Source organism: Melanotaenia boesemani, chromosome 4, assembly GCF_017639745.1.
Source record: "Melanotaenia boesemani isolate fMelBoe1 chromosome 4, fMelBoe1.pri, whole genome shotgun sequence".
In the NCBI taxonomy this organism is placed as follows: domain Eukaryota; kingdom Metazoa; phylum Chordata; class Actinopteri; order Atheriniformes; family Melanotaeniidae; genus Melanotaenia; species Melanotaenia boesemani.
The window spans coordinates 20,977,886-20,992,719 of NC_055685.1; the positions used below are offsets into that span (position 1 = coordinate 20,977,886).

The 14,834-nt window shown below is 40.4% G+C and overlaps 2 protein-coding genes across 2 annotated transcripts in view; one reads left to right on the forward strand and one right to left on the reverse strand.

Annotated features, from left to right (window-relative positions):
* Positions 1-2: 2 nt before the first annotated feature.
* On the forward strand, positions 3-4,982 carry LOC121638697 (synaptogyrin-3-like). The gene is made up of 4 exons (XM_041983631.1): positions 3-239; positions 1,732-1,966; positions 2,496-2,641; positions 3,490-4,982. The coding sequence occupies exons 1-4, from the start codon at positions 135-137 to the stop codon at positions 3,715-3,717; spliced, it is 714 nt and encodes a 237-aa protein (XP_041839565.1). The 5' UTR covers positions 3-134; the 3' UTR covers positions 3,718-4,982.
* A 928-nt stretch (positions 4,983-5,910) lies between these two features.
* Positions 5,911-14,834, reverse strand: part of LOC121638008 (voltage-dependent T-type calcium channel subunit alpha-1H-like) — a 66,023-nt gene continuing 57,099 nt past the window's right edge. Inside the window, 6 exon segments of the mRNA XM_041982426.1 lie at positions 5,911-7,267; positions 9,433-9,992; positions 12,307-12,457; positions 12,553-12,849; positions 13,184-13,305; positions 13,566-13,644. Of these exon segments, the coding sequence (XP_041838360.1) occupies positions 6,566-7,267; positions 9,433-9,992; positions 12,307-12,457; positions 12,553-12,849; positions 13,184-13,305; positions 13,566-13,644 (1,911 nt within the window). The 3' untranslated portion in view covers positions 5,911-6,565.

The window sequence follows — 14,834 nt, forward strand, 5'->3', positions numbered from 1 at the left end:
TGTGATGCGCTCCTGGTGACGCGCCGTGACTTCACGCGGAGGTTGGAGGAGGACGCCGCCGCTCCGCGCTGCACACACACACCGACTCATCTCGTTCTCTCAGCGGGCGTTCAAGGCAGCAGAAACCCGGAGGGATGGAGACCGCGGGCGCTTATGGCGCCAGGAAGGCCGGCAGCGTCGCCTTCGATCCGGTCGCCTTCTTCACACATCCCCGCACTATCCTCAGACTGCTTTCATGGGTGAGCCTCTTCTGCAATATGTGGGTCTCCATGAGAGGATGGGCCTACCTGCAACCCCTTTATTTTATAATATATCATCTCAGCCTATGCCTCGCTTTGATATGTCTTTCTGTGCACCAGTCCTTTTAAATAAAATTATTTTATTTTTGATTGATTCATGTTTAGACAAGACATAGTGTATTTAAATTACATTTACAGATGTGAGAACCAGAAATCATTTCACCCTCTGCAACATCCATCTGTCTGGAGCCCCTTTGTGTCTAGAAAAGCTAATTTAAGCGCTTTAGGTTTCACAGCCTCCCAACCAGAATATATCCTTCTTTGTTTCCTGTGTGATGTGATGCTGTGCAGCTGTGAGACATCACACATGATTTAACATGCACTGGATAAATAAGAAGCCCATCATGTGTGTTTGTGTGTCTCTCATAATTGATATTAACATGATTAATAGAGGTTATTATGTAATAAAGCTGATTTAAGAGTACAAGTACTGCAAAAGTGATAAGTTAACAGATAATTAAATACTTAGTGCTTGCACTATGTGGATGTGGGACTTAAACTATCAAAAATTTGTAAAATACAAAAAAAAGTTATCAAATTCCCCTTACTTCAAAAATGATGTCAACACTTTTTTAAATTATTTTATTATTATTACTACAATTTGAAGACAGAGGTCATGAAACATTTTACATCCACTCTGTTTAGCTTTTAATATTTTCTGCTGCCATAGAGAAATGATGCTCAGGATAATGTTAACATGCTGTAATGTACAGTTATAATATCTTGCTGCTGTTCATCTCATCTAAAATGTTTGTGTCATGCACTCTGCCAATTAGAGCGATGAGAGAAATACTCTCATAAAGTCTCACCAAGTCACAGAACATTTGCTAGTTGCTCCTTAAGCTGCCATCTTGAAACTTTCTGACATTTCTGCTATTATTTAAAACTAGCTTTGATGAACACATAAAGTTGAAAACAAAAGTTTCTACCTTTTATAGAAGGCTGTGTCAGATATCTCTGACAGTGTCATTCACCATGACCAGAACCTGATTTAGTAAAAGTACAGTGTTATTTAGCTTTTCTGGAAATATCAGTGTCAATCTGAAGCTGGTTGATAGTCTGCATGACTAACAACCAGTGGATAAACAAGTAGTTATTTGGGTGAAACTAACATGTAAGAAATCTAATTAGTCAGTTTCAACGTCATCATCTTGATTATTTAACAGAGTCTGTATGTAACCTTTGCATTTCTGTGGTTAGATGCATCTCATTGGGAGTTAAAATATAAGTAAACCAACACTTTAAAAGTGTGACATCATCATAAAAATGTAAAAATAACTGCACCGTTGCAGCCTCTGTGGCATCTACACACACGCACACACACACATTTGTTTGTACTGGTGTATCTGAGGAATGAATGGTATTCTTACACCAGTGTGAGTTCATTATCTCCTGTCTGTCACATAATAAAGTGTCCCATGTGTCTCTGCAGGTTTTCTCCATAGTGGTGTTCAGCTGCATTGTGAACGAAGGCTACATTAACATCGGCAGCGAGCGTTTGCTCTGCGTCTTTAACAACAATGCTGACGCCTGTAACTATGGCATCACTATAGGTGTGGCCTGTTTCCTGGGCAGCATCTGTTTCTTGATTTTGGACGTTTACTTTCCTTCCATGAGCAACGTCAAGGACAGAAGACGCGCGGTGCTGTTGGACCTTATATTCTCTGGTACTGAGCAAACACAGCAAGTTATATTGCCAATTTTAAACTCACTTCTTCACCAGACACATTTAAACAAGGACAATAACTTTAATTTCTAAACAAATTCTCAAACTCTAAAAATGTTGATTTCAAAGAATCAAAATGGAGAGCATATGAAAATAAAAATAAGCATCAGTGAAGAGCGATATTTGATTGGGACAATACACTTACAGAAAGCAGAAAGGGCAGGAGCTCACTGATAAATTTTCAGCTTTATTGTGCAAACTTCATGGAGACTAGCGTTTTAAAATCATCTGTGTCTTCATCAGAGACACAAGTGAACACAGCAACCAGGCAGATAATTATAAACAATCGGAAATAAGTTTATAGATTTCATTAGAAGCACAGTAAAGCCATGTTCAAGCCCAAAGGTCAAAACAGGGTAAAGGTTGAGCTTACCTATGTGCTCACTTTGGGATAGTACAATGTCTTAAAATGGACAGCATGAATGAATTTACACTAGAAAGTATATAACAGTCCCATTTCCCTCCTCCAGGTCTGGCCAGCTTCCTGTGGTTTGTTGGCTTCTGCTTTTTGGCCAATCAGTGGCAGGCCACATCACCAGAAGAGCTGCCATTGGCCCAGGGCTCAGATGCTGCCAGAGCTACCATTGCTTTCTGCTTCTTTTCCATCCTCAGCTGGGTTTGTATCTGTTTATTCCCACTGTCCTTTATCTGTGAGCACATCTGAGCCCATCATCATCATCAGCGTGTGAGTTTGACCAGAGATTTCCCATGTATGTGTGTTTTCAGGGTTATCAGTGTCTGATGGCCATGAACACATTTAAAAGTATTTCTTTCATGGAGGATAAGCAGAGGCTGATGCCCAGGACTCCTCCCATCCTCTCTTTAGTCTAACCCGTACACACACTTTCAGACGCTGCTCAGAGCTGCTGCTGCTGCTTGTGCTGGGCCTTTTTCAGATGTGGATGTGTGTTTAACAATGTCTGTGTGTTCATGTATTAATTTCCCCCAAGGGCATCTCAGCTATGCTTTCTGGTTGGATTGCAGAATTGCAGAGGCAGATAAGAGCCAGAAAGTCTCTCAATCAATTATCGGCAGATGAAACAGTGAAGCCTGTGCAGAATATTCTACCATCAAACCTTCAGCAGTCATTCATCTCACTGTCAGAAGATGTGGGCAGGTTAAGATGTGTTTGCATCAAGGATGAACAGCAATTCCTCCATAGAGAATTTATAGCATGTTACAGTGAAGGAAGTTAATGACATTTCATTTCTTCTTCTTCTTCTTTGCTAAACATGAAAGGCCCAGTCTGTTCTGACTGATCAGAAATGAATGTGAGACAGCTTCCCATTTCTTTGTTTGTCATGCCAAACTAACCTTTTTGGAAGATATTATGCAGTTAAACGATTTTAAGTTATAGTAGAAATTCAGGGTATCTTAGGACCAAAATTAGGATACCTTGATCTCTGTTCCTGTGCTACTTGATAGACATAACTTGGTGTGTGTATTTGTGTACTTCACTAACAGGCTGTGCTGACACTGAGTGCCCTTCGACGCTTCTTAACTGGCAGCAACACAAACTTATTCACTTGGCAACACCTGGAACCAGCCCCAAGCAATGCTCGAGCTACACCATACCCCATCCCCAATGGTGGGACCATAGTGACCACCAATCCCTATCAAGCACCGCCCTTCACTGAGACCCTGGACCCCCAGAAACTCACACAGCAAAGACCCATGGCTCCTGCCTTCTAGGGACTCATGCTCATGGAAAGAGAGATGGGATGTGAATTGAATGACACTGCACACAGCGAGGGCATGGACAACTTCCTTCTTACTGCTTTTTGGGTTTCCATCTTCTCCTCGGATTAGCAGGATTCAAATGTTAGATCTCTTTTCACCATGGTAACCGCTGGCTGAGCTTAGTTAGTTGTAATGCTCTGTGTCAAGAATACTGTCCTTCACGCACACACAGATATGCACGCAAATGCAGTTGTACTCACTTACACCTGGAAAAACAAGTAGATACACCTGGAGGTACAAACACACACACACGCATTCACACGCACACATGCACGCACATACACGCACACCTCAACTGCATGTTCATATGGTGAAGTGCAGATTAACATAGATGTAGATCACTGATGATGCTCCATCTGCCTTATGAAGGGACACAGTGGGACAAATGTGGAAGACAATTAAGCTAATAAGCTCCTTTTATCTTTTTTGCCCTTAGTCAGTTTGACCAATCACAAGCTGCCCTAGAGACACGCGGCCTCCCATTGGCTGAAATTCAGTCAGTATGACCAGTAGATTGTAAGTAAATGAGGGAGGGGGCAGAACTTGCAGAAAAGGCTTCATTTTCTTGGTAGGGGCAAAAAGGCAGGGCTGCTTAATGCATTCTGGATTCTATAGAGTTTCAATGTGAAATATTCATGTGATTAAATATTTTATTGTGATATGCTAAAGTGGTGAAAAGGAAATAAAAAAATAACCATAATCAAGGCTGTGTATCTGCCTTTGTTCACATTATCTTCAGTCTAAGAAACTCGTCTTAATATAACTGTGTATTGCAAGGGAGATCTGAGGATGTGTTAGGCATATTAATCAACATCTGCTGGAAGCCCATAATTAGAGTTGTGATGAATTCATTAGCTGTAGCAGACAGCTGCTAAATGTTGGCTTTATTTTTAGATTAAAAGGCACATATTGAATGATCTGCAACCCCCAAGTCTTTAAATGAAAGAACAGGACAGAATAAGAATTGAGTCAAATGAAAGTCAGACAGGAAGTGGTTTTATTTCCAGCTCTGTCCAGTCATGTACTCCTCAGTGTGCATCATTCTCTGCTGCCATTAATTTGCAGAAACATTATGCAACATTATACACACTTGCATCATCAACATCCCATATCAGGGGCATCATCATCATCATCCATCCTCATCATCACCAGCAGAATAAACTGACATTCAAAAATGTATAAATTCACTCTTGAAGTTTTCATATCATCCCTGCTGTTTAATAAAATATAATCTTTACCTTTTCTACAAAGTTTTACTTTATGCATGGTATTAATCACCTGCATAAGCCCTTCTGTACCTGTGTTTCTGTCATCTCCCTTCTCCAGTGCAGTTGAATCCCTTTAAACATCAAGAGAAGGGGGCCATCTCTGAGTTCAGACAGCAGGGGGCTCCCTAACCCTGCAGAGCTCTGATCACATTCCTCACACTCAGCTCTGTTTGAACTACCTCTACCCTGAGAATACAAAAACAGAGAAGGGAAGTGGAAGGGGAGTGAGACAACTGAACATTCGCATGGATGGAGGCAGGAAGAAGCGAGGTAGAAAGTACTAAAGCCTAGGTCACACTACATGATTTTAACTGATAGGTTCAAAGAATGTAATTGATTTTTCAGGCTGTCAGGGCTGGGTGGATCCAGGTGTGGAAGTTTTTCAAGATTTCAAGGAATTGCAATCTGTTAACAATCAAGCAACATCCAGAGGCAGTTTACAGAAAGCAAAGAAAAATAAAGTAACAAAAGACCATATTAAACCCATAGTGAAAGGATGCTTATGTTGCTCTTAAAAAGCTGCACAATATCTATTAATAACATTATTACCCTTTTTGTATGTATGTGTGTGTGTGTGTTGGGGGCGCGGGTGGTAGGGGGTGGAGGGCTTGAACAAATATCTGCATCACAAACTGTGCAACTACAAATTCAGCCTTTTTAAATATAAAACTATTCAGCATCATTAAGTATAGTCATTTTTTACTTAACAATCCATGGCTCTTATTTTAACAAACTGTAAAAAAAAGAAAAAGAAAGAAATGCTCAAAGTTCTGATAAATAAGAAATTATTTTTGATTATATTTTATAATTGTACTAGTTGCTGACAAATTCCTGTTTCCCACCAATTAATCAACTATTGGTTTTACCAACAACATCTCACTATGTAAAGTTAAGCTTTTCAAATGTAAATATTCTATGCTTTGTTTGGGGAAAAACTAACAAAATAAGTGTCTGTTGTTCAGAGGGACAAAAATGGTGTGAATAGATGGTCTTGGTCCCGTGATGCCTTATTAAACAAAAAAAGGGATTAATCAGGAAGATAATAAGCAAATTCCTTAAAAAGTAAAATAAACTAAAATAATTTCGGTATCCATGAGCAGATCAGCCACTAACACAACCCATGCTTCACCTTCAGAATAGTTCTGAACTGTATTCTGACCTAGGCTTGAGATCCAGGAAAACAATGAGTGAAGGGAGAAGGAGGAGATCAAGCAAGAGGAAGTTTAGCTTTTGAGTAAATATAACTGGGACGTGGCTACTTTCTGAACTAAAACTAAGACTATGTTAGAAGAAAAGGAAACTTCTTGTGTGCATCTTGTGTGCAGTTAGCACAAAGGAGTCTTTAAACACATACACACTCATACACACACAGTCTCAGTGAGTTCGGCACACACCCTGTGAAAATCTTGTGAGTGGACAGAACAAGAAACCTAACAGGAAACTTTGATCTTTCCTGCTTCGGATTGCGGTTCCCGACCCTCTTGTGTAATTCAGCAGCACATTCAGCTCCTCCGATCCTCTCACAGGCTGGTTCAGTCATCCACAGAATTTCCCTCCAGCTGATTAGGTGAGAGGCATGTGGCATCAAAGGACATAGTTCGCCTTCTCAGCTCAACACGACTGTCTATAAGCTGGGTTGCCGTAGTAACAGGCTCCTCTCCTGGTGGTGGGCTCACTCGCTGCTTCCTGTTCTTGCCTGGAACTGGGGAGGCTGAATGGCTGTGGTGGCTCCTTTGCTCCCCACAACTGGGGGAAAGGTGTCCATTTTTGTGTGAGGAGGAGCTGGGTGGAGGGTGTGTGTGTGAGTGAGCTGAACTGTTATGACTGACCTCCCCAGCAATGTAGTCCACCTGGGGGTTGGGGTCTGACCTGACGGCAGCATCAGGGCATGCTATTCTGGAGCTGCAGAGCAGAGCTGAGGGGGTGGCTTCAGTGCTGGTGACCTTCAAACTGGACGGGCCCTGTGGGCTGACAGGCCTCTTTTCTGCCTCTGTTTCTGGCTGTGTGCCACAGATGGCCTGCTCAGGTACACGTTCATGTGCAGTAGTTTCACTGTGGCTCCGGCTGTGGCTCCTGCATGAGATCACCCTCTGGGGGTGTGTATATTTCAGTGTGTGTACACTGGATGATCGCTGGCGTGGTGGAGTGGGAGAGACTGTGGGCACAGTGAGGCAGGATTCTGCCAGGTCGTCAGCTGAACCGCTTTGATCCACAGAGTCGCAGCGCACTGCCTCCTGTGAACACAACACATGGTCAAACACACAGAGACTTTTTACATGAGGTGGTGTGTAAGTTAAACACATTTATAAATTATGATACACTATTGATTTGTCATTCCTTTTTTTATGTGTTTCAATCATTTTTGAAAAACTTAGATATAAAAACATTGTTCCATTCAATGTAAAAGTACAAATTTGTTAAAGTATATCATCAGATTTTAAAAAAGCGAGACACTTTACTATTTAATGAAAAATGTATGATAATTTTTCATTTAATGGCAGCCACTTGGGTAATTAAAGTTGGGATGGGGCAAACGCTGCAAATTTGAGTAGTACTACAAAGAAACAGCTAGGTGACCATATTGCAACTAATCAGGTTAATTAAGAACAGGTAAGTAACATGACTGGAAAAGCACCCTTAGAGAGGCAGAGTCTCTTAGAAGAAAAGATGGACAGAGGTTCAGCAATCTGAAAAAAATTCTCCTCTATAAACTGCAAGATTGTCAAGATTTTAAATATTTCAAAAGCTACTGTTCATAATATCATTTAAGATTTTCGGAATCTACGTGCATGAGAGACAGCCGAAAGCCAATACAGAACACCTATGACCTTTGGGCTCAGCACTGCATCAAAAACATAACAAAAATTCATAATTCTGTCATCCAAAGTCCTGCATGGGCTAAGAAAAAAGCCTCCAGAAATAGTCTTCTGTGAACACAGCTCATTGTGCGATCTACAAATTATGCAGAAAAGAAGCCATATATGAACATGATCCAGAAACACTTTGCAAAGGCAAAGTGGAAAACAGTTCTGTGGTCAGATAAATCCACATTTATAATTCCTGTGCACCCTTTGGACTAAAGACAAGCGGGACCATCAAGCTTGTCTTCAGCACTAAATTCACTAACCTGCATTTCTGATTGTATGGGATTGCATTAGTGTCTATCCAAACGGCTACTTGTAAATCTTACAGGGCTCCATTAAAAGCTGAAAATAAGTTTTAGAGCAACATATGTTCTGATCCAGATGATTTTACAGGTCTTGTTGAAGTCTGTTAAGGAAAGACCCTGCACTTCCAACAAGACAATGCTAGACTATATACTGCATGACTTAGCTACCTTTATAATACTGGACTCCCCTGCCTGTTGTCCTGAACTTTAACTAGCTGAAAACATTTGCATCATGAAATGCAAAACAAGAAGACCGCGTTGTGTTAGAATAATTATCAAAGAAAAATAAGACAACATTCCTCTCCCAGCTGAGGTCTAGCTGGTCTCCTCGGTTTCCAGAAACTTACAGACTGTTATGAAAAGAAGAGGAGATGCTACACCGTGGTAAACGTGGTCCTGCCCCAACTTTTTTGAGACATGTTACCATCACAAAATGTCTGTCCTTTAACATTTAATATGTTTTTTATGTTCTATTGTGAATACATTTTTTTATTTTTCTTTATAGATTTACAAATGATTGCATTGTTTTTAACTACATGGAACTGGGGTTGTATGAAAATAGATTTTCATGCTCATCTGAAACTAATCTAATAATTTTTTTTAAATATTTTACTTCTACAGACATGCACATTGATGTTTTTCTGTTTTTTAATCTTATTTTAACTTTTACTCAGTGTATTGATTTTTCTACTTTATCTATGAAATGTTTATAAAATAATAGCTTGTCATATTAGGATAAATTTTCTATAAAAACACCTGAATCATTTTCTTGTCCTGTTTTTCATTGAGGCAAACAATGTATGTATATATACTATATCAAATGTAGTTATTCTTTATACGTGGCAGAGTATTGGTGACTCACTAATGTCCAATGAAGTTGCTAATGTATGATCCACACCCATGCATACATTTAAAAACAGCCTTTAAATATGTGTCCACTGTAGTGGACACCATGCACCAAAGGGTTAACATAACTGATAAACAGGGAATTCCTCACTTTATACACCACTGACCAAAGAGTTGGAACAATTTTGTATTCCCACTTTATAGGCAACAGTGTATCTACATATCAGTGACAGGAAATTTTGAGTTTGAGAATACATGACCACACTCTTGCTGATGCTGTGGATTCCATCACTGTGGTTTTTGTGTTCAGGCAAGTTAGATTATCACATCTATAATAGACTGTTATTTTCATTTAAAAGAAAAAAAGACGAAGTGACAACTCACCTGTCTGCGTAACTGTCTGCTTGCAGAACGAAAGGACGCTGGTCTCTTCGGGACTGAGTTATCTGGAACGTAGGAGGGACTCAGCTTGTTTCTGTCTAAACTGTCCTCAGGACTGAGCCAGTGAGGGGGGCGGCTGCTGCTAGCATATGTGGGACTCAGTCTGAGTGACGGATGTCTGTCCATACTGTGGCAAGACAAGAGCTTCGGTCTCTCTGTGTTTTGATCTGGGTTTAGTCTGTATCCGTCCATACTGTGAGCAGAGCTGAGTCTGTGCCTGTTCATTCGATGGGCAGGGCTGAACTTATAACCATCTATACTGTGAGCTGAGCTCAGTCTGTTTCTTTTTATTCTGTGAGCTGGACTAAACCTGTATCCCTCAGTGCTGTCGGCTGGACTGAGTCTGTGTGTGGAGTGTCGGTCGATGCTCTGAGAGGTGCTGAGGCAGATCATCGGCCTTGAGCTACGTCCAGACCCCAGTGAAGCGTGGCTGATGGAGGGCAGAGCTCCTGGAACCTGCAGCAGAGAGCTGCCTCCACTGGAGCCCAGAGATGACATGGAGCCTGTAAATAATAACGCAGCACGTGGACATAAATAAAGAAATAAACAAACAAACAAACAAAAAACAGATGAAGATAAAGTACTTTTAAAAAGGTGGGGTACAACTGGAAACTAAAATTAATAAAAATTTGATAAAATGTTGAGGATGAATATATGCCATTAAATTAGAGGTACTTAAAAACTAAATAAATAAACAAATTTTCTTCCTGTTTGTTTTCATTAAGAAGTGCTTCTTGACAGCCAATCTTCCATGGAGAGGATGAAGATCTAGTCCACAGTAGATTGATCAACTGAAGATGATTTGTCCAGGAAACTGTAGATTGTGTTTTTGTACACTAAACCAAGAATATCTGTACTGTAACAAAACTGTGGAAGATATGATTCCTTTGTCAGTCATTCCATTCTTTAAAGTAGATCAAATGAGATGATTCTCCTTATCAATGTGTATAAATGATGCTTTGTACAACGTTACAGGGTCTTTCCTCTTGTAGACAGCTTGGTTTTCTGTATGACGGATCAACCATCTAGCCAGATGCAACAATTGCAACAATTATTTAATGATCCAGATTCCCGTAAATTGCAGAATTCTTACAATGAGGTCCAGATGCAACTATCAGATCGCGTGTCAGGTATTTGTTCCTGTGTCAAACGACAAGGCTCTTGATTTAGCAGTTGATCTACGTTCCTCCCCTTACCCATGCTCAAGACCTGTGGGTAGTCACTGGAAAAATACAAGCTGCTCCTCCGTATCGAGAGGAGCCAGAGGAGGTGACTCGGACATCTGGTTAGGATGAACCCTGGACGCCTGCCTCATGAGGTACCATTAGGAGAAGACCCCAGGGAAGACCCAGGACACACTGCAGGGACTATGTCTCTCGGTTGGCCTGGGAACATCTTGGAATCCCGCTGGACAAGCTAGCAAATGTGGCTGGAGAGAGGGAAGTCTGGGTTTCCTTGCTTAGGCTGCTGCCGACACAACCCCAGATAAGTGGCAAGATAATGAACGGATGGATGTATGACTGTCAGATGGTGTTTGAAGGTGAAACTGAAGGAAGGGGAACAAATTATGTGTCTTTATTACACTTTTCATTGTAACAAGGAAAAGTGCCTCAAGATAGTTTAAAATTGGTTCTTTGCTAAGTTGTCTGATATTTGTAGACACATTGGTCCATCACTTGGATGAGATAGATAGATAGATAGATAGATAGATAGATAGATAGATAGATAGATAGATAGATAGATAGATAGATAGATAGATAGATTTCATTTCATGTCAATAGCACCTTTAGAAATATATTTACTGAGAAAAAATGAATTGGTATGAGCACCAGTCAACCTGCTGTGCTATTTTTTAGTTGCAAAGAAACTAAAAGAAAGAAAGAAAAAAACATTCATATTGGTTCAAAAGAAAAAGGTTTTGCACTGACAGCATTATTTAAATGAACATTTACATTTAGTCTGTATTTCACTGGGATTCGCAGCTTTAAGAAAAGCCTCAAGTAGGAAATTAACCAATAATCTTCTTATTGATAGCACACTTCTTAACCTTCTGAGCCACAGAGCTAAGTTATTATATTTGGGAACATCTCAGAATAAAGTGGATGTTCTGTTTCTGAAGAAGTCAAGGTCTAACCTTCTCAGTTCTTGTGCATACAGATTACAGCTGTGAGTTCAGTTTCTTATTTTACATTAATGCAACCACTCCCTTTATGATGTCCTTGAAGCTTCTTGTTGGCAGCAAAGAGCCTGTAGATTTCCATATGTGGGACATTTTGTATAAAACATTAAATGTGTCAAACATTTCATGTTTGTGCCAGGCACATTTACCAGTGCAAAATGACTGTATAGCAACAAATGATTGCTTATCTTATTAATACTACCACTACTACTAATACTACAGCTACTACTACTACTACAACTAATAATAATAATAATAATAATAATAATAATAATAATAATAAGAAGAAGAAGAAGAAGAAGAAGAAAAAGGAGAAGAATAATAAGAAGAATGATAACAGTAATAATAGTGGTACATTTAATTTATAGAGCGCTTTACAAGATCTTTAACTTCCATGTTTAAAGCATCAGTCCACCACTTCTCTGATGGACTGATGACCTGTCCAGTATGTACCCTGCCTATAACCTAATGGCTGCTGGGATTTTGACCCTTAATTAAGTGTAAAGTGTTTTATGGCATTGCATCTCCACTGCCTCTAAGCTTATTTATGAAAGTAATAATCTTTACGGCATCATTTAGTGGTTGGTGGACTTTAAAAACAGTTCTTTAATTTCATTGCCTATAAACAACCAAATTACCTGAGTAGTTGTAGCCACAGAGTGTCTCATGGCCAATGGGAGAATAAGGGGAGCATCTGAGTGGCTGAACGTAGCTGTCGCTGGGGAGAGACAGCATGCGTCCCATGCTCAGCAGGTTGCCATGGGAATACTCCTCATCCTCAACTTGCACCTGCCACATGAGATCATCACTGCTGTCACTGTTACTGTCACCTCGACTGATTTCTCCTACTCCATGTAGAATTGTAAACAGTGCCAGTTTGTTACCTGTGCAGGTGTGTCTGCATTCAGCTCCAGGTCCCCACCCATAGATGCGTTGCTGAGGCGACGGTTGGCTTCCTCTCGCTCTCTCTCTCGCCTTTCCTCCATCTCTCTCCTTTCCTCCATCTCCTCCAGCTGTGCCTCTTTGTTGCTCTCCTCCAGGTGCTTCATCAGAACAGCAACAACCACGTTAACCAGCACAAACTGAGCCGTGAGGACGAAGGTGACAAAGTAAATGGGGGAGATCAAAGGCAGGTAGGTAAGGCAGTGGCCATCATGTGGGCGACACTCACGCAGCGTGTCCTGGACAACAAAGACAGGAAGAGAGATTAAACAATTTTAATAGGTAACTCTATTAAGGTGATCTGTAAATCTTGTATTTCATCCCCTCTCCAACAGGGGGAGATGCAGATCTGAGCATGCTCTGAGACCTTGAGCCTGTCACAGAAGAATAATACACCCTGTAATGTCAGCAGCTCTTAGTCTGTCATAAAAACAGTGATCTGCTCTCCGCCTAATGCTGCACCAGCCTCTTATCTGATGCTGAGATACACGCATCATGTACTCAGACACAAACATGCACTCTGTGGTCTATCCATCTTTTTGAAAGTTCCCAGGGAAGACATAGAGAGCTAACCTTCATTATCCCATTCCAGTTGTCCCCGGTGGACACCCTGAAAAGTGTGAGGAAAGCCATGCCAAAGTTGTCAAAGGTAGCGTGGCGACTAAGACCCTCACATGGGTTCTCGTCTGAACACTCTAAAAGAAGATAAAAAGAGTGTTAGAGATAGTAAATGTGAGGGAGGAAGGCAAGGAGGAAGGGGGAAGAGAGTTGTGTGTAGATTAGAGCACTGATTGACATAATTAACATGTGCAAGTCAACAAAATTTATTCGTGTTATGCAATCCACAGACATCTCACCAGAGTCAGCTGAGGCATACGCACACACATCCCACTTTAGCACCGTGCACGCACTCTCGCACATGCCTACACGTGCATGGACACACACACACACTAACCCAGTTTTCCAAAGAGCTCAACTCCCAGAGCTGCATAGATGAAGAACAGCAACATGAAGAGTAGACCCAGATTCCCCACCTAGACAGACACATTATACACATACACACAGATATATACATTGTGTGATACACAGAAAAATAGACATGAACAGTATACATCGAGAGAGACGCAAACATGCAAACAGATAGAAAGAGCCTAGACAGAGACTGCTTAACCTTACTGCAATGATGTTTGGTACTTCTGAAAAACTAAAAGTTGCCATTAAAATACCTGGAGTGAAAAAGATTTTGGTTTATGAAACATAAGTGCACAACCTCAGCCCAGTGAATTTCAAACATGCTTGTTTATTTTAATCACAACACCATTCACACTTAGCTTTCCTTGACTTGTGTTAGGAGGTATAGAGATATAGCGATGATGGATAAAGCTAATGCTGAGGAGAAGGGGAAAAAACACTCGGACACCACAGAATAAAACTGGTTTTGATCCCTTGCAGCAATGATTCACTTCAAAGACAACTTCGTGCGTGGGCAGGCAGTAAAGAAGGATCATAGATATTTTTCGACACTAGTGAATCCCACTGATGTGCTGGAATACCTGCACAAAGGAATACAGGACTAAGCAGGGATGTTGTATGGCTACTTAAGTTTTAAAAAAAAATTCTAATTGTGAAAAGAAATATTAAAAAGTTTTAATTCAGTTGCAGGTCTACGGCAGAATCTGATTTAAAACCTTTCATTCTTGTTTGCTTTTGTCGGCTCTCAGGTTTCTTTTTCTTTTTTGCATGAGTGTCCTGATCTGATCCTCTGTATTGGATCATAACATTAAGATGTTTTTTATTGGTGGTATGGGGGTCACTGAGTACCCCTCAGCTCCAGATCTCTCTTGTTTTATGTCAACATAAACATTAGTGTTCAATGTATGTGTGTTAGCACATGGATAATTAGCACAGCAATACAGTAGTTCACCACTGAAAGTATTTCATAACATGTCATTTATAATGTTCACTTTATTTTCCTACAGTAAATAAAACAACTGCAACACACCAGTATCACTGAATCAGTGGCACATAAAAGCTCCATTTAAACATAACATTTGCCCGAGAATGATGCATTCAACATCATTATGGAACAATTATAATTTGATATCATATACTTACTTAAAAGTTTATTTTTTGTATTTTTCTGCTTAGTTTCTGTATTGTTACGGTTTACCTCAGTGAGTGTGCAGAGGTATGTGTATCATTGTCATCAACAATTTTATTTACA